Here is a 26,213-nt window from a genome sequence, read left to right as displayed (position 1 = left end):
CTTTCGTCAAACGCCTGGAGAACCGACGGAAGTGACCGACTCTCACGCCTCCCGTTGACGCTGCGCGCGCAACCCGCTGAAGCCGAAGAAGAGACTGGCGGAAGTGACATTATCAACGCGCGCCGGGAGTTCAGTGGGGTCGGCCAGGGTCGCCGTGGCGGGCGCCAGGGCCACCTGCGGCTGAACTTCGTCTCCGGAGGTGCGTCGTTGTCTCTGCAGTGACTCAGGTAACAGCCCGCTCAGCTTTCCCTCCTTCCCGAGGGCTTGGGCGAAGGCAACCCCGACAGCGAGGCCCGAGGGCCGCGACAGGCGTCTCGCCGGGCGGGCGCGCAGGCCCGCGGGGCCGTTGCTCCGCTCGTGCTGCCGCCCCTCCCGCCTGTACCGGCCGCTCGGCCGCGGCTGCAGCCCAGTACCGGCTCTGCTGCTATCCGTGGGCCGAGCGCGGGGTGCAGGGAGCATCGAGGACGCAGGTCTGCCTGCCCTCCGCTGCCGCTGGCCGGAGGGCAGATTCACCTGCCGGAGCCCGCCCGCTTTGCTGCCACAGGGTGGGTTTGTCGCGAAGTCATGCTCCAGACCTAAACACCTGGTCAGAAGCCCGCGACTTGAGCGCGGAGGAGCTTGAGAAAGAAACACGCCACTTTCTTCACAAGGTCTCCCTCAAGCCAGCATGGGTTCTGAAAACATGGGGTAGGCTTGTTTGGGAAGAGATTTATGTCTGAGTTATCCAGACATAGCTAAAAGGCTGTGCAGAATTAATTTGATCACTTCCCAGAAATACCTAATTTAATACTCCGGTTTCCATGAGAAGATGACGTTGCAAACATTCCTTTCCAAGGATAAGTGCAGTACTCAACGTGCGATTGTATGGTACAGGTGAGGAAAAATGGTCTGTGCCATTGTTGAGAGGTGAGCTCTGAATAGTTTGCTCAGGTCCCTAACCTTCAGTAACCAAACCGTTCCTTCTGGAGACTTTTAGTGCGCAAAAAGTGGTCTGGAGACAGCAGAGGTTCCAGATAAGTGCATCATATGTAGGGCTTTAAATTCTGCTTTCATTACCTCTCTACTCAACCATAGCACTGACTCCTTGAAGTGAATTTTCAGTCTTCAGTTTTTTCTTCTCAGATTTATCCACACTTGCAAAGTAGATCTGATTTATGCTGCTCTTTGAAATCCTGTAACTGTTCTTACTGCCTATGTATGTAATAACATCTAAACTCTGGTAGCGTGACCTCCTATGACTGCTGTCTCATCTCCTGCAGTGACGTTCCATACAGCCTAATGCTAACCTTGTCACTCCCACCCTGCATGCTTTTCTATCTTTGTCTGTGTGCTTCATTTGTTTTGACTGAAAAGTTCTACTTGCCTTGCTTGACACAGTTAGATGATCCCTGCTTTGTGAAAACAATGACCTCTCTTCAGAGTACTTGATTTTAGCCTATGTTGTCTTCTCTTCCACAGAGGATGTGCATTCATTCACAGTTACGTACCATATGCCAGGCACAGAGATAGGTGTAGAGATTTCAAAGACATAATGTGCTGGTTTCTGCTCTCAAGAATCTTAGCTTACTTGGGGCATACTCTCTGCTGGGCTTACCAAGTTTTTATAGTACTTATTTGCATCTCTTCATGTTGAACTATTTGATGCCAGGGCCTATGTCCCCTCCATCTTCATATCTTTTATGCAGCACTTTTATTGTGATAAAGTAACAAGTTCAGAAAACATAATTTTCTTATACCTCTGATGTATTCATTTTCAGAAGTAGAGCTCTTGCTTGCTTTCTTTGGTTTGATTTTTCAATGATGAGTTTGTAGGATAAGTAGTCTTTGGGGTCCAATTTTTCATTGCTTTAGCAAATATCTTGGTGCCTACTCTGTACCAGCACATACTTTAAGTGAATGTGGGTTGTATTAGGGTTCTCTAGAGGAACAGAATCAACAGGAAGTATAATTATAAAAAGGGGATTATTAGGTTGGTTCTCACAATCAGAAGCTGACTAGTCCACAATGCTGGAGAGCTGGAAGAACCAGTAGCCGCACAGTCCAAGAGGCTGAAGCCCCAGAACAAGAGGAATGAACACTTTACCTCAAGAATGAAAGCTTCTGGGTAATCACTAGCAGAACACAGCAGCAATCAAAAATCCATTCAAGAATCAAGCTTGCATATCTTGGTGATTCCTTGTTCTTCCAACTTTTATTCCATCTAAGCCATCATCCTATTGGTTGGTGGTGCCCATGCTTAGGGAAGATGTCCATTTCAGTTGGCTGTCTCACATGCCAGTCATTCCTAGACATACCCTCACTGACTCACCCATAGTCCTCTCGATACTTGGCATCTCTTAAGCCAATCAATTTGACAATTCAAATGGACCATTACAGGGGTCTTTGGACATACAGCTTTGAGACCTATAAGTTCTGTGCAAGAATATCTTATTAGATGATAATAAATGCAAGTAGGAGCTCAAAAAAAAGACCCTAAAAAATATTGGGTTTAATTCAATATTTATTGGATCTTATGCCCAAGACATTGTGGAGGATATAAAATTGGGTAAAATATTTAAAAACCTGAACTTGAACTTGGCTTAATAATGTTAATGCTTAATAAATGTTCTGCTCTGATTGGACAGTTTGCTTAGCAATTTTTTTTTGAGGTGTTTTTCCTCATTAGTTTTCAATGTTGGTTATGACGCCTTAATTTTGAGTACTGTCAGACTATTTAAATTAATCATGTAATAGAACAAAAGGCTGTAGGCTTGTGTTGGTCTTCTTATTTGTGTTTGGGTAACCACAGAACTGTGGTTATATGACAAGACAGGTTACTTGTGCTCTTAACATTAAGCTTGAAACTTTTCCAAGGAGCATCGCTGTTTTTCCGTGTGTGAGAGTAACCCAGAGCATTGAGAAGTTGCCAAGAAGAGTGTGCTGGGAATGCTCCAGAAACAGATCGGGTGCTGAAGAAAGTGCGCATCATGGATCAGAACAGCAGCCTACCACCATATGCCCAGGGCTTGGCCTCCCCCCAGGTAATGCAGCAGGTAGGGGGTGGGGCGCATGTGCCCACAAGGGACAGCACAGTCCCAGGGCCATTTAACCACTGTTGCTGAAAATGAGCTTGTGTTTTGTTGGCAACTTCCTTTGGATTATGAAAAGTTCTGTTAGGCTTTGAATGGGCAGAGGAGTGTTTTACTTGGGAGTCTGTTTGGAAGCCGAATTACATGTTTGTGTATAAACACTTTGTCTTTTGATGAACACTGAGGATATTACAAATGATTATAGGTTCACCCTCACCAAATTATTTCCTAGTTTTTTTTTTAAATAACTTTATTTATTTTTAATGAGGATCAACCCCAGCCCTGAATTATTTCCTAGTTTTAATACCTCCTTGAGGTACAGTTCACATACAAAAACCCCTACCCATTTTAAATGTGTGTTTTGTAGTCAGTTCTGTAAGTTAGAACACTTTGTTGATCCTAAACTCTGCCTCTTTGCCCCCTTGTTCCTGCTCCCCAGCCCTGGTTGCTGCTCAGTCTACACATCAGTGCTGAAGATCAGTTCTGCACTGATTTCATTGGGTTTTAATGTGTTTTCCTGATGACTAATAATCTTGAGCATCATGTCAAAAATTCACTGGACAGTTACAGATCTTTATTTATAAAACGTCCGTCGTACTTGTTGCCCAGTCCAGGGGCACCAAAGCCCAGATGCTCTAAAATCTCACATAAGTGAAGTCACACAGTATGTCTCTTTGGTTGGTCTCTTTTCTTTGCCCGGTGTGTCTTTGCCCGGTGTATGTTTTGTGTATTGGAGAATGATCCCTTTTTATTGCCAAGCAGTGCCCTTGTCTGTTTGCTAGTTGCTGCCGTCTGGTTGTTTCCAGCTTGGGGTGTTAAGGTGCCATAAACGTTTGTGTACACTTTTTATCTATCTTGGGTAGATACTCAGAGTGGCATCGTGTGGCCAAGTATGCGGGTGTCCACTTTTACTCAGAGGCTGCCAGATGTGTGCTGAAGCACTGTCCTGCAGACCCCCAGCTGTGGGAAGAATTGTGTTTTTAATGTATTTTCCTGAAGACGAATAATCTTGAGCATCATGTCAAGTATTCATTGGCCAGTTATATACCTTTATTTATAGAATGTCTGTTGCCCAGCCTACCACTGAGCTACATCCCCAATCCTTTTAATTTTTTTATTTTGAGACACTTCTAACTAAGTTGCTGAAGCAGGCTTTGAACTTGGGATCTTCCTGCCTCAGCCTCCCAAGAGGCTGGGATTATAGGCTGCACCATTGCTCCACCTTGTTGACTATTTTTTTTTTATGAGTTTTTTGTTATCTTTTATTGAGCTGTAAGAACTCAATGTATTCTGTATGTCTTCCATTCTTTCTGAAGTACAATTTACCAATTTTTCTTTGTTGTTATCACGTTTGTGTCCCAAGAAAACTTTGTTTACCGAAGTCATAAGATTTTCTACTTGCAGATTTAGCCTTACAAGTATGTCTGTGTTTGTTTCATGTTAACTTTTACATGTGACTAAAAGTAAGGCAGACCTTCTAAGCCTTAGTTAGTCTCAATGTTTTAAAGGTCTATAGCCTGGGTTTTTTTCAAGTCAGCATTTTTATAGAAATAAGTGATAGTTGCAGTAGAATTACACTTGTACTGTTAAGGCCACAGTATAGATCTTGCCCTCTTCTGGTATTCTTTTCTTGCCATTATATTGCTAAAACAATTTATCTTATGCTTTTTGGCAAATAAGTGGTGGAAATGAGAAAGAATCATTGCTCTTTTGGGGTCTCACATGTATTTGTTTTTCTGTGGACCCTCTCCACAGAAAAACAAAGGGTTGCACATGATGTTGAGGTTTGGAAAGCTGTTCCCAGCTTTGTAGGCTCTATGGATCTTGGTGAGGGGAAAGCGCTGGGTTGGGTCTCAGTGTTTTAAAGGTCTGTAGCCTGGGTTTTTTTCAAGTCAGCATTTTTATAGAAATAAGTGATAGTTGTGGCTCATCTGCCTTTGAGGCTTAGACCTGGGTGAGTCGCTCACCTTCTCTGTTCTCATCTGCTTTCCTCTCCCTTTCTCAAAGGGTTGTTGAAAGACGGAGAAATTAATAAATGTAACAGTATCTGGAAAAGTTTGGCAGCATTGTAGAAAAGCAGACTGATAGTATTTGATAGATTGTACTGATTCACATTTTGGGGAGGGCAAATGAGCAACCTTTGAGTAGTGTTCTAGTAATCCTCTCTGTGGTTGCTTAGTAATACTTCAGTGTCTCTGGTGTGTGTGCCTGTCATGTGGATGCCTCTAAAATGACTATAATTGATCCTGCATAGGGGAACAGATGCTCCCCAGGTGCTGGAGTGGCATTTTAAATAAGGGTACATCTGTCTAATAATTGAGACCATTATTATTCCCTGGTCATGCTACAAAGGTTAAGCCACTCTCTCAGGTTCTCTTGTGGTAAGTGGTTTCCAAGTCCTGAGCTCTGGTCTGCTATGTCCAGGATTAAGGAAGAAAGCACATTTCTGAGAATAGCAAGTACCGTCCCTGTGATACTTGGCAATTCACTCTTCTAGAGCCTCTTGCTTCATGGTCTCCTGCAGCTCCACCAGGAAGGCTCACAGATGCTCAGCAATAGCAGCCTGACTCTCCCCACCTTTGTTCTCTTCAGGGTGCCATGACGCCTGGGATCCCCATTTTTAGTCCCATGATGCCTTATGGCACGGGCCTGACACCCCAGCCTATTCAGAACACCAACAGCCTATCTATTTTGGAAGAACAGCAGAGACAGCAGCAGCAGCAGCAACAGCAACAACAACAGCAGCAGCAGCAGCAGCAGCAGCAGCAACAGGTGGTGGCCGCAGCAGCGCAGCAGTCAGCACCCCAGCAGCCGGCACAGGGGGCCTCCGGCCAGACCCCACAGCTGTTCCACTCACAGACTCTTACCACCGCACCCTTGCCGGGCACCACGCCCCTGTATCCCTCCCCGATGACCCCCATGACTCCTATCACTCCTGCCACACCAGCCTCGGAGAGCTCTGGGATTGTGCCGCAGCTGCAGTGAGTAATCTGTGTTGTGTTGCCCTAAGGTGGAGGAGCCTTTGACTGTGCTATGTCTGTGTCTCCAGTAGTTGCACAGTGGTGCTGTGCTCCCCAAAGAGAGCCGAAGTGGCCTGAGTCAGCACCCTCCACCCGCCATGGAGGGCTTTCCTAGCATCCTCAGAAACTGCCCTTGTCCTGCATGTGGGCCTCACACTGGAGCTGGGTGTGGTCGCTGTTGTAGACGTCACCTCAGCTTTTGCACTGTGGGTTAGGCACAGTTCAGCAAGGTCCTGGTGGTCCCAGTTTCCATTTTATTATGAGGATTGCATACAAATCTGTGGTCTTCCCATAAGGCGAGAATGACTATCCTTGTCCTAAGTGAGTTTTTCTAACTTGTAGTGGGTCCTATATGTAACAGGATAGGGAGGCAGGAAAAATTTCCTCTTCTGAAAACCAGGCAGATATTTCCAGGTAGTTGTCCATGAGAAGCATGTGATTTTACCCTTAGGAAGCTAATGAGCTATAAGCTGCAGACGCTCTTGTATGGCTGCCCCCTCCCTGTGCTGTTCAGAGCTGATGGTCTTTCTGTGCTTAGTCATTTTGTTTCTTGCATGACTGTCATTTATAAGCCATTGCTGATCATTTTGGAACTAAGTAGTGTGTGATCATAGATCCTTCCTGTTACCCAAAGTCCTAAGTCTGGGTTCTCTATCTTTTTGACCCCACAGAGTTTTAAAAACAAAATCATGTTTATTTTTGTGGCTTTGGAGTGATAAGCTCTGCTAGCTCACTCTGCTTTTTGTTGCTCCCATAGCCCTGAATGCTGTTGACTTCCATGGGCATTCAGGATTGCTCTGTGGCTGAAGTCATAAATGACACCTGCTGGGGGTGGGCAGTGGTTTCTGACATTCCCTGGACATTCAGTCAGCTAAGTTACTTAGTTTTCACCGTCTATTGAGAGCCCTATTGATCTAAATGTTGTAGGTTTGTAAAGCGTTGAGGTAAATATTTAATGAAAACATATAAGAATGCATTAACCAAAGATATGACTGAATTTGTGATAGATGCACCAAAGTTTATTTGACACAGTTTGTAGATGGATTCATGTTGAAGGCAGGTCTGTACGCAGAGTGACAGGAAGGAAGATCTGATGTAGAAATGAAAACACAGCCTAACTGGCTTTAGGAGTGTGTATCAGAAAAGACTATTGTCCTCCTCTTAGTAAATTATGAGCCATCCAGTTTCATGAGAACTGCTTTCTGACAGTGATGCTTTTTCACTTCAGCAGTGAAGGTAGGATCTCTCCTTCCTGAACTCTGGAATCAGAATTCTTAGGTGGTAAAGATCTAGGTCCTTGGTGTTGGTCGTTTCAAGTCTATATGCTTTCAAATCCAGGAAAATATGGAACAAAAATTCTGAGTTTGCCATGTTTCCCTTTTTATTTAAGTTTCTAATGAAGTTGATTTTGTCTTTATTCTTTTGTGAGTTATTCATGAAACAATTCAAGAATGCTAAAAAATGAAAAGGGTTCCTCAGTCCCAGAAGGTTATCTTGATTTACTGAGGCTAATCAGAAGAGAAATCAGGCCCCTTTGCTTTGCTAAAGAAACTGAATTCTTGTCCTTCCAAAAGATAACTTACTTGTAAAGGACTGAGGAAGTCCTTGCCTGCCTGTTTTCATTACAGATAGTGATTTAGGATGGGCTGGTGCTGGCTCTCTGGGAGCAAGCCAAGGAAGGGGTAAGTGGAGGGCAGGGGTGGAAACAGGCTCAGGTTCTGGCTCCACACTTGGATCACAGGGTGCTCCCTGGAAGCCTCCATTCTTTATCTGAATGTGTGGTGTTGGCAGTTGCTGCCTGCTGGTGTGCTGTGAGTTCTGAGGCCAGTGTGTGAGGTGCTCAGCATGCCATGGGATCCTTGATAGACACTCAACAGGGTCAGCAGTTCCTTAAAGCCTAGTGAAAGAACAAGGCTCCTAGATCAGCATTTAATACTTCATTGTGTAAAAGTTAAATAATCTAAATCATCATGTTTTCTTTTCAAATTTCTTCCAGAAATATAGTATCCACAGTAAATCTTGGTTGTAAACTTGACCTGAAGACCATTGCACTTCGTGCCCGAAATGCTGAATATAACCCCAAGGTCAGAGCATTTTCACGTATTTCAAACTGTTTGGTAAAACTGAATTTCCTTATAGTTGTCTCTGGGTCAGAAAGTTTGTGTTGTGCTTAAGGTTCTTGATAGCAGCAAAATGAGGCTCTAGGGGAAAAATCATTTTAATCTTTGAGGTTCAGTGAATAGAAGAACTTCATTTTATTCACATTTTACTTTGTAGCTACTAAATGTGAGTCCCTTGGGATTTAGCATTGTGCAAGGTGAAGCAAGTTTATATATACTTGTCAGACCACTTGAAGCTGGAGAGCAGAATCTGAACCCATTTATTACATTATGAACCATTAAGAATGGCAGGGTGTGTTTCCTTCATTAATCCTGTGGGAGGGGTGTGAATGAAGCAAGGTAAGCCAAGAGTTGGTAGTTGTTGAAGTTGATAAGGATAAGACAGCTTATTGTGATATGGTCTTCTACCTTTCTATCACTTTTACATTTTTTTGTAGTAAAGAGATTATAGGAGAGATTACTGTGCCAGTGGAAGTATTTTCTAACATAGTAAACCTTGCATTAAGAAATGAGTGGACATTGGAAGGAAGTGCCCAGGTGGAGGAGCTCGTCCTGCGAAACAGGGCCCTGCAGTGGAGCATGTACACCAGAGAGGCATCAGGTGCCTGGGAGACCAGTGTTGAATCGAATGCCTCTAACAAAAGAAAACAAATTTTATGTAAGGAAAAGAAGAGAGAGGAGAAGGAGAAACTGGGACTGTTTTAAAATGTGGTCTCTGTTTTTCATCCTTAGATAGATGCTGGCCAGTCAAGCTGTTCTGTCCTGTGCAGCTGGGCAGATCAGCAGAGGACACATTGAGTTACTCTTGGAATCTCAAGAAGCCCTGGGAGTTTGCCTGAGTTATGCGTGTCTGCTGGAGTCACTGCCCACCTGAGTTTGCCCAGTTCGCGAACACCTTGAGGGTGTGCCTCAGCTCTCACCTTTGGGTCAAACTCCCAGTGCAGGTTGAACTTGGATATTGTGCTTTCTCCTGTGATTTCCTTGGTCAGATGTCTTGAAGCAGTAGCTGTGTAGCAGCATCTAAGCAGCTGGTTGTTAGGAGGTAGCAAAGGGCAGGGCAGTCATAACTATCGTAAACATGTGGAACAGACTTTTCATCTAATTGGCTGAAAGCTAACCAGGAGAATAAACACCACAAATCAGCTTGGTTACTTTCAGCTAACCAGCTTTTTTTTTTTTTTTAATTGGTTAGTTGAAGTATTTATCGAAATAATACAAGGTGAACAAACTTCTATGCAGATTCTCGTGATGGGCAGTGAAAAGTTGGGAAAGTTCTCTTACCTGGACCTCTGTTAGCCAGTCAGTTTTGATAATTTGTTGGACTTCTAAAGTTCAAGTTCTTTCACTATGTTTTGTTTATTTTTTTTGCGGTGGTGGTGGCGGCTTGTGTTTTTCTACACGTGTATAAGTGAAATTCAAAGGTGATTTTGAATGAGATTGGCCATTTTGAGATGTTTAGATAAAATATAAAATAAATATATTTATCTAAATATATATAAAATATATTTAGATAAAATATGAAGCAAAGATGATGACTGACTTTCTGCTTCTCCCCTGAAACCTGGAAGAGTAGCAGACAGATTATCTTTTTGATGCCTTGGCAGCAAAACTGAGAGCGAGAGTTCGAATGCAGGCTTGTGTTCTCTGGAGACTGCTCAGGAGTCTGGTTTCCTCCAACAAGTCCTTGGTTTTTAGTACTTTAATTGGGGTAACATTTTATTTTTATGATGACATACTGCAAAGGCTCATCTACAATCAATGCAGCTATTTATTTGTGAACATCTAATAAGATGACTACCTTAGAAGACCTGTTAGTAACAGTGTTTCATATGCAGAAGTTATACTGTATCAACAAAGTTGCATCTTGATAATTGTAGGTCTATGAATGAGAAGAGCTTATTTTGATGGTCAACCCCTTTTCAGGCAACAGAAGGGAAATAAAGGAGGTGGGTTTAGTACTACTAGGAGTAGTACTTCCTAGTGCAGATGTTCCTTAGCTTGTGAGGGCATTTCATCTCCTCCTGGGCCCACCACCTGCCCTCAGATGATTGCCCTGCCAGTTTCCCTCACCATGGCATGGCTTGGGGACACTGCCGGCTGCTGTCACCCAGCAGCTTGATAGTATTGTACTGTGTATGAACTGTGGTGTATGCTGAATGTGTGTTGCTTTCACAACACTGTAACACTGACGATCCTGAGCCACACCTTGGTGAGTTGGACATGATCTGTGCACAAGAGGCAGATGAGGGTTGTTGACAGCTGTGGCAGATATGCACTGTGGGTGAACAGCCTGTTGGACTTGGGTGCATCCCAAATCCCCAAGGCATCACGAGACCTGGACCTTTAGTACAGTGAGAAACCAGGCATAGGTGGAGGCTAGAGTCGCTGTGCTAATCAGTCAAGAAAGAAAACAGTTTTTAGATTTGGGGGTGTTTTAGTTAACTAGTAAGTTGGGCTACTTTAAATATGGAATACATTAAATATGCCTATAATTATTTTAACCTCTTTGGGTCTTCTAAGTGTCCATTTAGGAAAATACAGAGTTGTTTAGGTGTAAAAGGGATCTAACAATTTTATTTTGAATTGAGCAAAAAATTAAAAAAAAAAATAAGGTATATCGGGGCTGGGATTGTGGCTCAATGGTCAAGAGCTTGCCTCTCACGTGTGAGGCACTGGGTTCGATCGTCAGCACCACATAAAAATAAATAAAGGTATTGTGTCCATCTACAACTTAAAATTTTTTTTTAAAAAGTATCAGAATTATTGGTCTTTTTTGAGGGTTTTACCTTTGACTTTAAAATAGGTAAATATATAAATATAAATGTACATATTATGTTGAATTAAAACAAATATTAATAAACTAATAGTTTCCTTAATAAGAAAACAAAAATATCTCCTTGACTATTGTACCTCATATGGTCTCAATCATTTCTGCTAGTTATAACATAAAAAAGAGATAAAAACTATTCAGTGACAGGAATTTGTGTCTTTATCTTAAATTGTCCAGTAGCCGAAGATGTTTGTTCTTGGTCTTAAGCTCTCAGGAAGCTAAGCTGAGGCACCATCCACCATTATCCTGTCTGTCTGAGTCTGCATCACACTAAACACCTGGAGATGAGTCTTGGCTCATCACAGTCTGAGTTCAGTGCATCATTTTTCAATCTCTAAGGAAGTGCTGGTAGTTATTTGACCAATTAAAAATATAGAGGAAACTTAGGAGATTCTGAGTAATTGGGCTTATCTTGGGAGTCATGCGATCTAGAACATACTGCTAGCATTTTTGTGGGTAAGGAGGAGGGAAGATGCAATAGTTATAAATTAAAAATGTCAAAGCAATCTAAGTTGTCAGTGAGTTATCTTGGGGGTTGGGAGCATAGCTCAATGGTAGAGTGTTGTCATGCCTGAGGCATTGGGTTCAGTCTGGGGGTGGAGTCATCTTGATTAGAAATATTAAGGATCTTTTCTTATTTAATTATTAATTAAATTATTAGTTAAATTAAATATCATATTTCAGCTGATACAATGGTGTGATGATCACACCTATAATTCCAGCTACTTGGGAAGTGTAGGCAGGAGAATCGCCAAATTTAAGACCAGCGTGAGGAATTTAGTGAGACCCTGTCTCAAATAAAAAATACAAAGGACTAGTGATAGAAGGCCCCTGGATTCCATCCCCAATCTCTAGTACCAAAAGAGAAAATATCATATATTAAAAATTTAAGCTTTTTGAAAATAAAGTTTTGCCTTGTTTTTTGTAACTGAGGCCATTAACTCAATCCACCATTGAAAGATTTTTCCCTGTGAATTAAAATGTTAGCAAGAAAATGTTTTAAAAGAGCCAACCTGTTTAAAACATAAATAACAGAAAAGTAAAAAACTTTTTTTTCTCACTTTGCATTTATAATTGTTTAATATTTTAGTATTCTAAAGGCCAGCTCTAAATAGGATCATACTTCATTACATATTGATATACTTATAATCTGGCTTATTAATCCTCTGAGTAAGTAGAAAAGGCTTACTAGTTTATTTGACTGAAAATTTATATTTACAGATGCTAGTCATGATAAACAGCAAATATAAGATAGAAACAGTTTCTGGTGTTTATTGAGAATATAAAGAACTGGGTTGAGAGTGTAGCCTGGTGGCACAGTGCCTGCTTTGCATGCACGAGGCCCTGGGTTTCATCCCCAGCACTGCAAAACAACAGACAATAAAACAAAAGCAGAATACACAGAGCCAATTTGTGTAACTGTTAGCTTTGGTGGTGGGATGCATGTGTGAACGAACATGGCAGACCTTGGTGTGTCCTGGTCTCGTGGTGGCTGTTCTGTTGCCTTGACCTATACAGAAATTCAGAACAGATAATCGTATGTGCTGGATCTTTCCTATTTGTTGTGATATTCTTTGTCACTTTCTAGTTCCAGCAAAACCCAACAGTTTGGATGATCCCACTAATGCTTCTCTCTGACCCTTTTAGCGATTTGCAGCCGTAATCATGAGGATACGGGAGCCGCGGACCACAGCACTCATCTTCAGCTCTGGGAAAATGGTGTGCACAGGAGCCAAGAGGTAGCTGAGGGTTTCCTCTCCTGTCGCACAGTCTCGTGGCTTTTTGTTGTTGAGCTCACACTTCAGCAGGTTACTTTCCAGTGCCACCACATTATGGTTAACCTGGCATGTGGTTCTACTCACTTCAGATAGCATTGGTTTCCTTTTGTTAACATTATCATGAGTTTAGACACATGTTGCAGCACTTATTCATCCATGCAGTTCAGTTGCATTTGGGGTAAGATAATGCAACATCAAAACTGCTGATGAAAAAAATCCCTATGTAAAAAGTTTCTGCATATCAAAATCATGAAGAACTGTGGGTTAAGAGAGACAGATGGTAGAAATCTGTGGGCAGGAATGCAGCAGTTCTGGCAGTCTGGCTGGTGGAAAGACTGCTTGGTAGGCCTGCGTTTGTGAGCACACAGCAGTACTCGATGATGTTGTCAATGAGGGTTGATCTTTCCCTCCTATTAGGAAGAGAGTGAAAGGTTTAGTTAGTTTGCTAATTTGGACTTTTTGTGTTACTCATCTAAATAATTATTGCAGCTGGCTTCAATACAAATAACTCGCTTTCCCCCTTTGTCTAGTGAAGAACAGTCCAGACTAGCAGCAAGAAAGTATGCCAGAGTTGTGCAGAAGTTGGGTTTCCCCGCGAAGTTCTTAGATTTCAAGATCCAGAACATGGTGGGGAGCTGTGACGTGAAGTTCCCCATAAGGCTGGAAGGCCTCGTGCTCACTCACCAGCAGTTCAGCAGGTAAGTCTAAGGTGTGCTGGGTAGCCTTCGGCCAGGTTCATTCATAAGCCACTTAAACCTGGTTCAGGCGAAGTCCATGCTGAGGTAGTGTGTGAACACAGGTGTATTACTGGACTGCTGCTGCTGCATCTGCCTCTTAACCTCCCACGTTACTGAGATGACTCAGTCGCTTTAATGGAATGAACTGTATTCCACTTGTGTGTCCTTATCATTTTGTTGCTCAGTCAATACATTTTAAACACATGGATTGGAGCTACAGTCCCTTGTGTTGCTTTTCCTGCAATTTGATGCTCTTCTTTTCATCAGCATTACATCAGACCTATGAGCAGAGTCACCTCTAGTTGTCCCTGCTGCTTACTGTTGCAGACTCATGGGGCAGCCCATCATGCAGCCTCATCTCCCTGCTATCGTCTTCTCTTCTCCATTGACCACCATACCACTCGTGCTCCGCCCCTTGTGCCCCAGGGGCACATACCACTTTTATCCCTGGTACAGTTTCACTTTTCACCTGGGGAACTCCCCACTATGCCACTCAACACACAGACACAGGGTGACATCCTACTTTCATTCTCTGAAGCAGCAAATGTGAGAGACCAAGTTCATTGGGTAGCCAGCGTTGCTACGGGTAGGTTCCTTCTCAAGCTGCCTGGCCAGTACTGACAGCTTAAGGAGGCGAGATACCATCAAAGGCGGTTGTCACTCTCAGCTCCTAGAAGTACGTAGAGCCTGTAGTAAGTGGAGATAGCTTGCCCAGGATGAATGTGGACACAGATCAGGGAGCAGAATATAGACACAGCTCCTGTCTTACACAGAAAATCCAATTCAGTAGAAAGGGACAGGCACAGGAGGATGGCCATCTGGGCTTCCATGTTGGACATGGTGGCCTTGCTCTGAGGAGGCTCTATGGCCTGGTTTGTACACCTATTCAATGTTTCCCTTGTTCAGTCCTCATTCCATCTGGAAATAGGAAGCTCACGACTTCTAACTTGTTTCTGCCATTTTCCTTCTAGTTATGAGCCAGAGCTATTTCCTGGATTAATCTACAGAATGATCAAACCCAGAATTGTGCTCCTTATCTTTGTTTCTGGGAAGGTTGTGTTAACAGGTAAGGTGCATTGGGGAGCAGTGTCTGCAAGTGTGAGTTTCGAGGGTGGCTTTTCTGGTGGTCCTTAGCAGTTGCCTTTGCCCTATTCCTCTTTCTCCCACCCTAACGCTGCCAAGAAGCGTATGGACCCTTTGGAGGGGAAACGCAGCAGCCTCCAGCAGGGAAGGGGCAGGATGCCTATCTTTTGTCATTGGGGTTAGCCCTGTGACTTATGACACTGAGGCTTGTAAACAATACCATTTTGAGGCAGCAAAGGAAGACTGAGAAGAGCTTGGCTGGAGGCCGCCATCGAGGTGACAGTGGTTCTCCCTGCCTGCCTTGTGCCTGGCGTCATCTCCAGCTGCATTGCCTAACAGTGCATATTGTTTTAGAAATAAACTTAGGACTGCGGCAAGGGGCCCTGCCAGGAGTGTTTCGATGTCTGCATCTGTTAATTAACTGGGTTTGGAGAGGATGGTACTTGGAGTTTTAAGGAAGTGATTTTTCTGTCTCACACTGCTGAGAGATGCCATTTCACACTCTGTGCTCCAATATGTCCTTTGTAGGTGCTAAAGTCAGAGCAGAAATTTATGAAGCGTTTGAGAACATCTACCCCATTCTGAAAGGATTCAGGAAGACTACGTAGTGGCTGCCACCACCAAACTTGCCCCACCCACTTGCTTTTCAGCCAGTCAGCTTGGTACTGTTCCTGGGCTCTTTCAGGTGCAGCCTGCTATACCAGGCCGATCTTCTGTGGCCCTCTGCAGGATGTGGGAGGGGCTGCTGCTGCTCTGGGACTCCCGCAGCACTGCTGAGAGTTGCACGCCTGTGCTGCTATGTGGGCGATGCTGCCCATTTATTTATATTTAGATTTCAAACACTGCTGTTGGCAAGTTGGTTGGTGTAAGGGACAGAAGTGTTAAAGCCACCTGTACAATTGGACTTCTTATTTGTTTAATTCCCCTGCCCCCATAAACCACAGTTTTTATATTTCTACCAGAAAAGTAAAAAATCTTTTTTAAAAGTGTTGTTTTTCTAATTTGTAACTTTAGGGGTTATTTTTTGTGCCAGACACATTCCGCCTTTCCAGTATTGCAGGACAGAACAGATGTATTAATGAAAACAAATGGCTGTACATATTTTTCTTTCTTCAGAGTACTCTGTATAATAAATGCAGTTTATAAGAGTGTTAATTGTTGTTATGAATGATACCTTCCAAGAGTCACGTGGTCTCACTGTTTAAAACACCTACTTTAGACACAGTGTCTGAGACAGCTTTGGCATCTGCCTCTGTCCGCACTTGGCAGTGCATTCCTGTGCACAGGGCCCGAAACCCACAGTTCTTCAGGCCTGTTCCTTCTCTAGAGATGGGCTGCCTCCTGCAGGACCCGCCTCAGCTCACAAAGCTGCTGAGGGCAGGAGGCCTCATCCTCCAGGCCTGGGGCTGGTGCTTGGTGCGTCGTTTCTATTGGGGGCTTTTTAGTTTTCATTTTGAGATAGGGTCTTGCTAGGTTGCTAAGGCTGACCTTGAACTTGTGATATTCCTGCTGCAGCCTCCTGAGCCAGTGGGGTGACACCACGTCCAGCTAGTGAAGGCTTTTATTTGTTCTTTTCAGATGGACATAAGTTCTTGGGTTTCATTCCGTATTTTTTTTTTTTTCCTTTTGTAAACCAGAGTTTGTATAGTAAAAAATACATCACACACAGCTCAAGGAATGTAATCAGAGACGTCTGTCCTTCCTTGCCCCTCTGCCTGTTTCTCCGGGGTAACCACCAGATTACTGGCTATATTCCAAGCCTTGCCCTCTGCAAGTCTGTCCTTTGAGGGTGCTATGATACCACTTTTGGAGAAATATATTAAGGTATGTGTTTGGTTTTGTGCCTTTACAGTCTATCGAACACATCTCCGACCTGCATTAGTTGCACCATGGACAATCCTGTTGTGTCCAGAGCTCACTGCTATACACAGGGCTTCAGGGAGTGCCCCTGTTTTGGACAAAACTCTCAGATGAGAACTGCCATGTTGAAGGTCATTTATACATTCTTGGTGTTGATAGGTCATACCAGGTTACAGCCCAAAGGCAGCAGTGTATAGAATACCCTTTGCTTGTATTTCTGTCACATGGCACATTTGGAAAGATTATCTGTCCAAGAAAGCAATGCCTCTCCCTATAAGTAGATCCTCTCTGTTCTTTCTTGAGCAAAAGTTCCATGATTTTTTCATAGGTGGCTTCAACATTTCACAATTCCTCAATTCCTAAATACATTATGGTTTCTGTTGAGTTCTTAGTGAAATTTTTTCATGAAAAGTTTAAAAAGTAGTAGTCATATTACTAAACTTAGTAGTGTTGTTGATTCTGTAGTTGGTTGCACCACAGGTTCTAGACATGCAGTGGTCTTTAAATAATAATTTTATTTTTTCAGTGCTTATCTCAGAGGCCGAGGACTCTTTGAGATTTAAAATCTTGTATGAATGCTCAGCATAAGGTGCAAAGTGGCTCAGAGGCACTCCTCACACTTGTCTATCCAGAGTCCACAGAAACTCCTAGACACTAACACTGGCTAGATGTCCATTTAAAGTAGCTGTTTTTACGTTCTACCTCTTCTAGTGTATTTTGAGGCTTGTAGAGCTTGTCTGGGTTTTGCCAGCTGTAGACTCATGCTCTAGTTTAGCATATATTTACTACAGATACACCTGTGTAATTCCTAGGGCTATAATTCATTAGTGGGTTGCAAAATGATGGGATTTTAATCTCTCATTTATTAGCTAGAATTTGGGGGAGTTGGATTAAATTTGGGCACTCAATCACTGAGCCACATCCCCAGCTCTATCTTGTACATAGAGAGTTGCTTAGCACCTTGATGTTGCCGAGACTGGCTTTGAACTTGTGTTCCTCCTGCCTCAGCCTGATGAGTCTATGCTGTTATGTCCAGTATCTTGCAATTGCTCATTTACTTCACCCACATTTACACACACAGCCTGTGTGACTCCCCAAAACATCTCTGAAACTGTCAAAGGATTGTTACACCAGCACTAAGATATCTGAGATAAAAAGGCAGAGTGGAGCACGTTGCTCTCTAGAGTGAGTAGGCAGTGTGCGAGCCAGGCAGGGCACTTGAACATGAGCAGTATGTTAGATGGCAGTGATTGACACCTGTAGGAGCATGGCAATGTGGTGATGTGCTTATTTTATGGTGTTTTCAAATGCTCGACGTTGTGAGTGGCAATGAAGTTGCTTAACATATTCAATTTTTTTTTAAAAGAGAATTTTAATATTTATTTTTTAGTTCTCGGCGGACACAACATCTTTTTTTTTTTTTTTTTTTGTATGTGGTGCTGAGGATCGAACTCGGGCCGCACGCATGCCAGGCGAGCGCGCTACCGCTTGAGCCACATCCCCAGCCCGCTTAACATATTCAAAATTTTTATGTGGTATTATTAATTTTTAATGTCCCTAAATAGCAGCTCTTACCATTTAGACCCTAACACATTCTAAGTAATTATTTCTTTTGGGACACAAAGACCCAAACCATTGCCTTTCCCACCAAGTGCTGTGACCAATTTTTGCCACTAGCTGATGACAATAACCTCTAGCAGCATGTGGTGGCTGTTGCCTATTGAGCACCCAGCTTCAAAGCCACCACCACCCTGTCCCTCTGAAGCCACTCTGGGCTAAAAGGAATGTGAGCATGAAACCAGCCTTGGCTACTTGTCTACAGATGGACCAGAAAGAACGTGGCCCACTTGAAGCCAACCTTTGCTCACCTTCAGGCTGCTCCCTGGCAGGCACTCACTCTGTCCAGTTCCTTGATGAAGGCAGACTATGGAGTCTGTCTTCTCTGTAGGCAGGGCCCCTAGCTGACAAAGGTCAGTCCTGGATGGTGCCACTTTCCTCTCAGGCTCTGTTGCTGCTTTAGTTCCTGGGTATCTCAATGTGTTCTGTCCTCAAACAATAGTCCATTAGAATTTTACCTCTCTCTTTGCCTTTGCAAATTACAGGTGGAAAAGTGCTCGGAGTGAGATGGTTTGACTTAAAAAGGCACAAAACCCATTTTATTATACAAGAATAGTACACAGTAAAAAGACTATTTCACTTAGTCCCGCTGTTCATAGGTAAACCAGTTCTTAGTCGGTGTGCAGCTTTATATTTATATTCAAATTTATATTTTTGTACATATACATGTATAAATATTTTTACAGAAACACATACCATGATATAATGGTCTCTTGGTGTTAATTTAGACCTCCCGCTCATTTGGTATCCGTGTTAAGTGTGTATCATTAATAACCTTTCACTTGGATGTACCCAAATTCACATAATTCCATTACTGGACATTGTTTTAGAAATATTTAACACTGAACAAGGCCCCAAGCCACATCTTTGTTCCTCCATCTCTGGTACAGTTACTTTCTTAGGGATAAAATCAGAGATGGAATTGCAAGGCTGTAAGATGTTAGTAACCTTTTTTAGGGCTTGAAGATGTCTTTAAGATGTCTCTGTTACATCCTGCTTCCATACAAATTCCTCTGTGTAGCCAGTGCCCAAGCTACAGTTCTCGGCGCAGGTGAAGACAGCCAGGATGCCCCAGTCAACACTCTTGCCCAGTCTGTCTGCCTTGAGGTGGTTCAGGAGCTGTGGCATGACCTGAGGAGAGTGACATGGGGGTGAGTAAGATGCCTCGTGGCACAGAACACCATCTGCTCCCATCACCACAGGGCACTTTCTGTATTACTGCTGTCCCATGGGCACGTATTTTGGTAAAGTTTCTAAATGTTCAAAAACAAAGCAGGGTGATTATACACTAAAATAGTCCTAACTTAAGGCCATACCTGGAATTCAAATATTCTCTTGGCACCACAGGGACAGTTGGGAATATCCTCCTCTTGAGGGATGTTTTCACCAGAAATCCAGATGGGCTCAGTACCCCTGCCGTATCTGAGAATCTAAAATCAGCAAGGACCACATTCAAACAGGAACACCTCACCCATGGTCTTCAGTGGTAGAAATTTCTGATTTATCATCTAGGGGGCTGCACAGGCTCCACAGCGTGTGATGTGGCTCTGACCTGAAAGGCAGTTCACGGTGTGCACGTAATGCTGCCTCACCTGGCTCAAAGCCACTACTTCAGCTACTTTCCTACATGGTGCCTTCTCTTCCTAGCCCATCAGAATCCTCATCTAGGAAGTACATTGTGAAGGGACTAAAGCTTGTGACTCCCCTTCCTATACAAAATGCTGCCTGAGTTGGTACTTACCTTCAAACACATGTAAGGAACTTGAAGCATTTCCAAAAGGACAAATACCTAGTGAAACACGGTGCCTATAATAAATTCATTTGAAATCAGCTTCCCAAAACAATCAAGTGGCTGTCTTATTAAAAGCAGAATCATTGCTAAAAACCATCTTCTTGGCGTTTGGAACATAGGTCAAGGTCGAATCCTTCCTATAAATTGATTCCGTGACTGGTTTTTAGGAATATAGCTGAGTTATCTTAGGTATGTATTTGTGGTGAAGGAAGTTATAGAGGAAAGTGTGTTTATCTGTTGGAGAACTGGCTGTGTGTGTGTGTGTGTGTGTGCGCGCGTGCGTGCACAGCCAGTGGTGCCTAAATGTCATGTATCTTAGGCAATACTGCATCTCATGGCTGATGCTTTCTTTAGAAAATGAATCCTGTGTGATAAACAGTATACCTTTAGGAGTTCAGGAATGTGAAGTGGAGAATAAGTGCAAAAGCACCTTTCTATGTGTCCCATCTGGGCAAATATCACAGTAGCAAGATGTCTGTGGACTTTGAAGGAAGAGACTAGCTTAGGAGTCACTTCTCAGGGACCACACTCACCAAACAAAACGGAAAAATAAAGTGAAGAGGTATAAATTCTCTTTTACCTGCTCTGGTTCAAGGGCTATCTGAGCTTTGAACTTCTGGAAAATGTTATCTTCCCTGGATTCATGCTTTGCCATGGAATCCAGTTCTTCCTCAAGAGCTTCATCTGGAAAAGTAACACAGTGACTTTACAGAAACTTCCTGCCATCCCACATGGCAACAACTCACACATGTGAAGGGAACCCAGTTCTAACCAACAGCTTTCCCTGTTAACTCACATATTAAAACTGGTGCTCATTTCTAGGTGCTTCATGTAGTAGTACATCATTACTATGCCCGCTCCCAAATTACAGACCCAAGCCAAGCACCCTGCCCAACACACAGGACACCTAACCAACATGCACCCTCCTTATGGCTACTCTCAAGTCCCCTTGCACACACACTCAGTCACCCAACACCCATTTTCTGTTGCACATTCATTCTTGGGATTCCAGCCACCCTGAGACTGGTGGCTGCCAAGGCAACCTTTTGTCTGTAATGTATCAAAACACTCTGATCAATACTGAGTTACATAGGCTGAAGTAACACTTCACCACTAGTAAAATCACAAGAGCACTCATTAGTGGTACTCACTGGCACAGCTAAGATGGAAGGAGGAACCAGAGCAGCCTACATCCAGTGTGACCTTATATGACATTTTGATGTTCCCTCTGACTTCCTGCCAACCTCTTCCACTAAGGAACTCCAAACCTAGGTTCAGGACGACATCCCCCCCATGGGACACTTTTTTTTTTTCTTTTTTTTTGCATTTTGTTATGGAAAATGTTGAACATGTGTAAAATTAGAAATACTATAGTGAATCAGTGCCAACTAAAATTTCAAGGCCCCAACTCAGTTATCCTGAAGTGAACCCCAGACATCTCACTATGAATATTTCAGCTACACACCCCCTTGAAAGACACAAATTTTCCTTTATTTACAAATTTCAACTCAGATGATTATTTTTTAAAGTATCATCCTAGAGCCATGCAAAGTGTTTTAATACTGGTTAGTATTCTTATGGATGTTCAGATTATTCTGTGCCACTTGGAGCCTTTTCACATTAGTTCTTGAGTTCTGACATGGCCCTATTAGTCTTTGCTTCCTTGATCTCTGGAAGACTGTTCCAACACTGTTCGAACCTAGCATCTTGTGCTTTTTTCCCCTATTCTGGAACCAACCACTTGTCCAAAGAAACTAGTGTTTGTTTTAAAGAGAAATGCATCAAGAATGCCTATTGCTGGGCTGGGGTCATAGCTCAGTGGTAGAGTGTTTGCCTAGCATGTATGAGGCACTGGGTTTGATTCTCAGCACCACGTATAAATAAATAAAGGTTCACCAACAACTAAAAACATATTTAAAAAAAAAAAAAAAGACTTCCCACTGCTACTGAGTTGATTGTTTTTATTTCTAAGCCTTTGTAGCAGATTAGATAAATCAGAAATTCACAACCCTGCTTTCAGTATAAACTCAGACCTACAGGGTGTTCATTTAATCTTACATTTTTTTACATGGAAAATTTCTTCCATGCCCAACAGACCAACATGGTGACTCATCTGCTTTATTCCCTAATACACAACATCTCAAAGTAACAGTAACACCAAAACTGTCTTTTCTCTATTGAGGCAGACCCTATCAGGGAGGTACTGCTGAGTCACTGTTTCCCAGGAATGTAACACAGTGATAAAGCACTTGACTAGCACACGTGAGGCTCTCGGCTCAACGGTACCAAAACAACAACAACAAAAACCCCACTATGTTTCTAAGTAATTTAGAATAGTTTTAGAGTGGTTATGAGACTAATTCATTTATTTTTGATTAGTGACTACTTACACATACAAATACACGCACCCCCACCCCCGCATTTTTCTATACCATCATCACAGCAACTAAACTTGCTTTGGTTGTCACAGGGAACCTGACCTCCCTAAGCAGTATCTGGGCTCCTCCACAAGACAACCCAAAACTGGAGGTTGCTGCTTCCCACTGGATTCAACAGCAGAAGCAAAGCACAAAGCAGGACTCTCAATAAGTGTTCTGGACTGTATGAGCTGACTGAACTGTAAACCAGAAAGCTGACATTCTTAGTTTCTGTAATCCTGTTGAAGTGGATAAGAGTTCAGGTTTTAGAGTTGGCAATAACTAGGCTCCAGCTTGAATGATAACACCTATCAGTTATTTTGACCAGAGTATGTTATACTCAGAACCTCAACTTCCTCACTAGCAATGTGGGACAGCTTCAGGAGGTCATTGAGAATGTGTACAGATGGCCCCTCAGCTGAGTAAGTGCTGGGTACTCATCAGCACAGACACTACCCAGAGAATGAACTCCAGAGAAGCTGATACGAGCATGCATGTAAAGCTGGCAAGATGAAAGAGAAACCAAACACCACCACGTACTCTTACTATCTCCATCTGGTGGACAGATCTGGGACCCAAGATAACCCTCCAAATTTCCAGCACCCAGCATCTTGGTTTTTTTTTTTTTTTTTTTTTTTGTAGTATCGGGGATTAAACCCAGGGGTGCTCTACCACTGAGCTACATCCCCAGCCCTTTTTATTTTTTGAGACAGGGTTTCATTAAGTTGCTGAGCCTATCCTTGAACTTGCAGTCTTCCTGCCTCAGCCTTCCAAGCAGTTAGGATTCCAGGGTTTTGTTGTGGTACCTGACTCACTTCCCAGGATTTTTAGGAAGCAGAATGTACCTGACACACGCCAGGGAGGTACAGGAAGGGTATTTTCACTGGACAGCTTATGGTCTCCAAATAGAGTTCATTCCTCTCAGGACCACTTTTCTTGACGTACTAAGCCCTTTCTACCATATTTTATCATGAGTGCCGATGCCGACTCCTTACCCATGCTTCCTGTGATCTCAAAGTCTTCTTCCTTTTCCACAACTTCAGGCACAATCTCCTCCTCTGTTTCTATGACAATTTCGAATTCAGGAAAAAGGAAGTTGTGGTCTGGAACTGTATGGTCCAAATGATCTAAGACAAATAATATTAACAAAATCATAAGTAACCATTTGGTGGTTTTGAAGACAATCTATAAATTTTCCATTTCTAAAGTACCGCCTCATGTCCTTGAGTGATTTCATTGTTAAGCCAGGACAGGATGTGCTCACAAACCTGGGTGGGCAGGTCAGTCGGCTGACAGCCTCATCACGCAGTCAAAAGTCATGACAACATAAGAACATGAGGCTACTGCTGGCCTAACTCAGCATACTGTTTTATATGGTAAGTTGCTTTTTTAAATAGGAGTGTGCTGTAAGACAATAAGAAGTAAACTCATAAACAAGTTACTGGTTGTCAAGCAGTCTGTACTGTACATAATCACTGCAAGCTGGAAGCACAGTAGGCATATTTACACCAGCATCACTCCAAACACAGGAGTCTTGTGTTGACCACTAAGCAAAGTTTTAAGCTCCTGTAGACTTAAGGGATCACTGTTGCAGGTTGCCTGTTGTTAACTGAAATAATGTGTGACTATATTATGTTTTGCATAGTAACAGTTTTCCCTACTAAATTTTGATATATGTAGTGCTGGTATTTTAGATTAGGATCACAGATTGTGATTAGAGCAAGGCTGGTCACACAACACTGATGAAGACTTTACTGTCACCCTTATGAAAACATTCCTATTACCAGCAATGAAGTTTCTGAACTGTACTCTGTTTTCCAATTTAACCTGGAAATAAAATATTAGTGTTGGATGAAACTAAGAAACAGCTGAGATTAAAAAAGAAAAAAAAGGACTTACCTTGGGTACAAGCCTGCCTGTGCCCCAACCTCCAGTCTAGCGTCTGATGCTCCTTACTGCAATAGTGTGCTTGGTGGCATCTGGAACACGTTTTAGGGCCTAAACAGCCACAAACCCTGCAGAGATGAGCGCCCGACTTAAGTTGGAGACACACAGATTCTGTTTCTGGGGAAGGGTTCTCAGATGGTGGCTCATAGGAGTAAAACTCATTTTTCCTGGGTAGCTGATTCCTAAAAACTAAGAATAAAGAGAAAAGGTATAAAAACGTCCAGCGACACAAACAGCAATCCAAACAACGAGTCTCTATGCCATATGCCTTGTAAAATGATTTACTTATTTATACAAAGGCATTCATTTATAGCTGGAGAATTAAGTTTCTGCTCTTAGGGAGATTATTTCCTAGAGAGAAATCAAAAATGAAAACGAACGAGCATTTAAAACTCGAGACGGCATTTCGTCGGGTACAGTCAGCGGAGCTGAGTGAAGCCAGCACGGACCGCGATCGCCACTCGCGCGTGGGCCCCGCCGCACCTCGTAGGCCGGCGCAACAAGGCGGCTCGCGGCAGCAGAAGAGGAAGAGGCAGCGGTGGAAGGCGTCGGCGCGGCCCGGCAGCGGCGCGTACACCTGCAGCAGGAAGGCGAGCGGCCGGCCGCAGCGCGCGCAGCCCAGCGCCGCAGGCCCGGGCAGCGCGGCCTCGCCCAGCCACGCCGGGCGCCCGCCCACCTTGCTGGGGAACTGCTCGCTGCGCAGTCGCCACGCCGGCGCCGGCTCCGCGAAGCCCAGCTCCACCCGCTGAGCCGGGGCTGCCGCCATTGGGGCGAGTGAGGGCCGCTGGGCCGGAAGCGGAACTCGCCCAGACCGGAAGCCGGAAGTCTGGCACCGCTCGCAAGGCGGAAGTGCGGCAGGACCGGAAGCGAAGGTCGACCTCCCTCCGGAAGGCGCTAGTCACGTTGGGGTACCAAAGTGTACCTGAGTACAGAGGGGTGCTTTTTCATGAGTTCAGCTGTGATGCAGCAGGACTTTTTGGTCACCCAGTGGGCCCTACAGCCATGCCCGGTGGTGGGGCGAGGCCTTCAAGGAGTAGTATTAATAAGCCCGGGCACTCAGCGGCTAATCCCTTCGTGGAGGAAGTAGGTTAGGTAACCACGTGGAAACTCATCCACTCGCAGAAGGATCTAGCCAGTTCCCTGAAAAGCCCTGGAATACCGTATATAATAAATATTTTCAGCGGAGGAAGGCATGGACAATCCAAATTAGGTGATTTTGTTTAAAATTTATGTTGCTCTTAATTCTTACATGATGCACTTCAGCAGCACAATGTTTTTAAAGCATCAGGTTCATAGTCTTTCAGAACTGGGATCTGAGAAACAGAGGCAACTCGATTTTAATTGGAGTTGTCAGATCAAGCAGGGCGGGCAGCGACCAAAGGAGGCAGATTTAAAAGGGCGCTGAACAGGCTTTATTGAGATATCACTCCCCGGAACACGATCAGACCCACAGAGAGGACAGGAGAAGGGTCTGAGGAGAAACCCTGTGGAAGCTGGACTGGACTGGACTTTTATGGGGCTTACAGCAGGAAGGGAAGGGCTCAGGACAGGAAAAGGTGTTCCTAGGGTCTCTTGCCCTCTTGGAGTTGGTCAGGGGAGTTGGCTGAACTCCAGGATTGGTGAGGGGGTCCTGCTGATTGACAGGCATTTCCGCCTGCATCTGATTGATGTTCTTTTCTGGTGCAGGCTGCTTTGTTCTAAGTCACCACCACTGACCTAACAGGAGTCAGTGGTCTTTTCTTGCGTCCTGGTCTAACAGCCCCCTCCCTTTCCCTCCCACCCCCTATTCAAACTCTTGATTCTTGCCATCAAGTCAGAAAGATTTCAGATGTGTCGCTCAGAGTAATGGAAATGAGTTTATTGAAGGGATAGAAAAGGGGACACTCTCAAGGGAAAAAGTGGGTCCTTTCAGAGAGGAGAGGAACAGCTGCCTCTCCTGCAGTC

General features: G+C 43.7%; 2 protein-coding genes across 4 annotated transcripts; one reads left to right on the top strand and one right to left on the bottom strand.

Annotated features, from left to right (window-relative positions):
- Nucleotides 1-129: 129 nt before the first annotated feature.
- Nucleotides 130-15,791, top strand: Tbp (TATA-box binding protein). The gene is made up of 8 exons (XM_076857999.1): nucleotides 130-227; nucleotides 2,854-3,020; nucleotides 5,661-6,049; nucleotides 8,085-8,172; nucleotides 12,686-12,777; nucleotides 13,347-13,514; nucleotides 14,525-14,619; nucleotides 15,165-15,791. Exons 2-8 carry the CDS (start codon nucleotides 2,967-2,969, stop codon nucleotides 15,242-15,244), a joined length of 966 nt encoding a protein of 321 aa, XP_076714114.1. The 5' UTR covers nucleotides 130-227; nucleotides 2,854-2,966; the 3' UTR covers nucleotides 15,245-15,791.
- Nucleotides 15,792-18,624: 2,833 nt separating this feature from the next.
- Pdcd2 (programmed cell death 2) lies at nucleotides 18,625-25,055 on the bottom strand. Of its 3 annotated transcripts, none has more exons than XM_076857996.1 (6): nucleotides 24,753-25,055; nucleotides 24,222-24,458; nucleotides 23,318-23,449; nucleotides 20,486-20,589; nucleotides 19,430-19,543; nucleotides 18,625-19,244 (listed from the first exon to the last, which is right to left on the bottom strand). In XM_076857996.1, the coding sequence occupies exons 1-6, from the start codon at nucleotides 25,033-25,035 to the stop codon at nucleotides 19,086-19,088; spliced, it is 1,029 nt and encodes a 342-aa protein (XP_076714111.1). In that variant the 5' UTR covers nucleotides 25,036-25,055; the 3' UTR covers nucleotides 18,625-19,085. The 3 variants fall into 3 exon arrangements, with proteins under 3 accessions (XP_076714111.1, XP_076714113.1, XP_076714112.1); XM_076857998.1 differs by lacking the exon at nucleotides 24,753-25,055 and adding an exon at nucleotides 24,650-24,721; XM_076857997.1 differs by lacking the exon at nucleotides 19,430-19,543.
- Nucleotides 25,056-26,213: the final 1,158 nt, after the last annotated feature.

This window comes from Callospermophilus lateralis, chromosome 6 (assembly GCF_048772815.1).
Source record: "Callospermophilus lateralis isolate mCalLat2 chromosome 6, mCalLat2.hap1, whole genome shotgun sequence".
Lineage (NCBI taxonomy): Eukaryota > Metazoa > Chordata > Mammalia > Rodentia > Sciuridae > Callospermophilus > Callospermophilus lateralis.
This window is presented reverse-complemented; position numbering and strand designations above follow the sequence as displayed.

Excerpts from the sequence above, each read along its gene's own strand:
- Tbp (XM_076857999.1), top strand. The coding sequence starts at position 2,967 with ATGGATCAGAACAGCAGCCTACCACCATATGCCCAGGGCTTGGCCTCC. Across the intron at positions 3,021-5,660 it reads AGGGCTTGGCCTCCCCCCAG|GGTGCCATGACGCCTGGGAT; the intron begins GTAATGCAGCAG and ends TGTTCTCTTCAG. Across the intron at positions 14,620-15,164 it reads TGGGAAGGTTGTGTTAACAG|GTGCTAAAGTCAGAGCAGAA; the intron begins GTAAGGTGCATT and ends TGTCCTTTGTAG.
- Pdcd2 (XM_076857996.1), bottom strand. The coding sequence starts at position 25,035 with ATGGCGGCAGCCCCGGCTCAGCGGGTGGAGCTGGGCTTCGCGGAGCCG. Across the intron at positions 24,459-24,752 it reads TTGTTGCGCCGGCCTACGAG|TTTTTAGGAATCAGCTACCC; the intron begins GTGCGGCGGGGC and ends CTTTATTCTTAG. Across the intron at positions 19,544-20,485 it reads TAGCCCTTGAACCAGAGCAG|ATTCTCAGATACGGCAGGGG; the intron begins GTAAAAGAGAAT and ends TGCTGATTTTAG.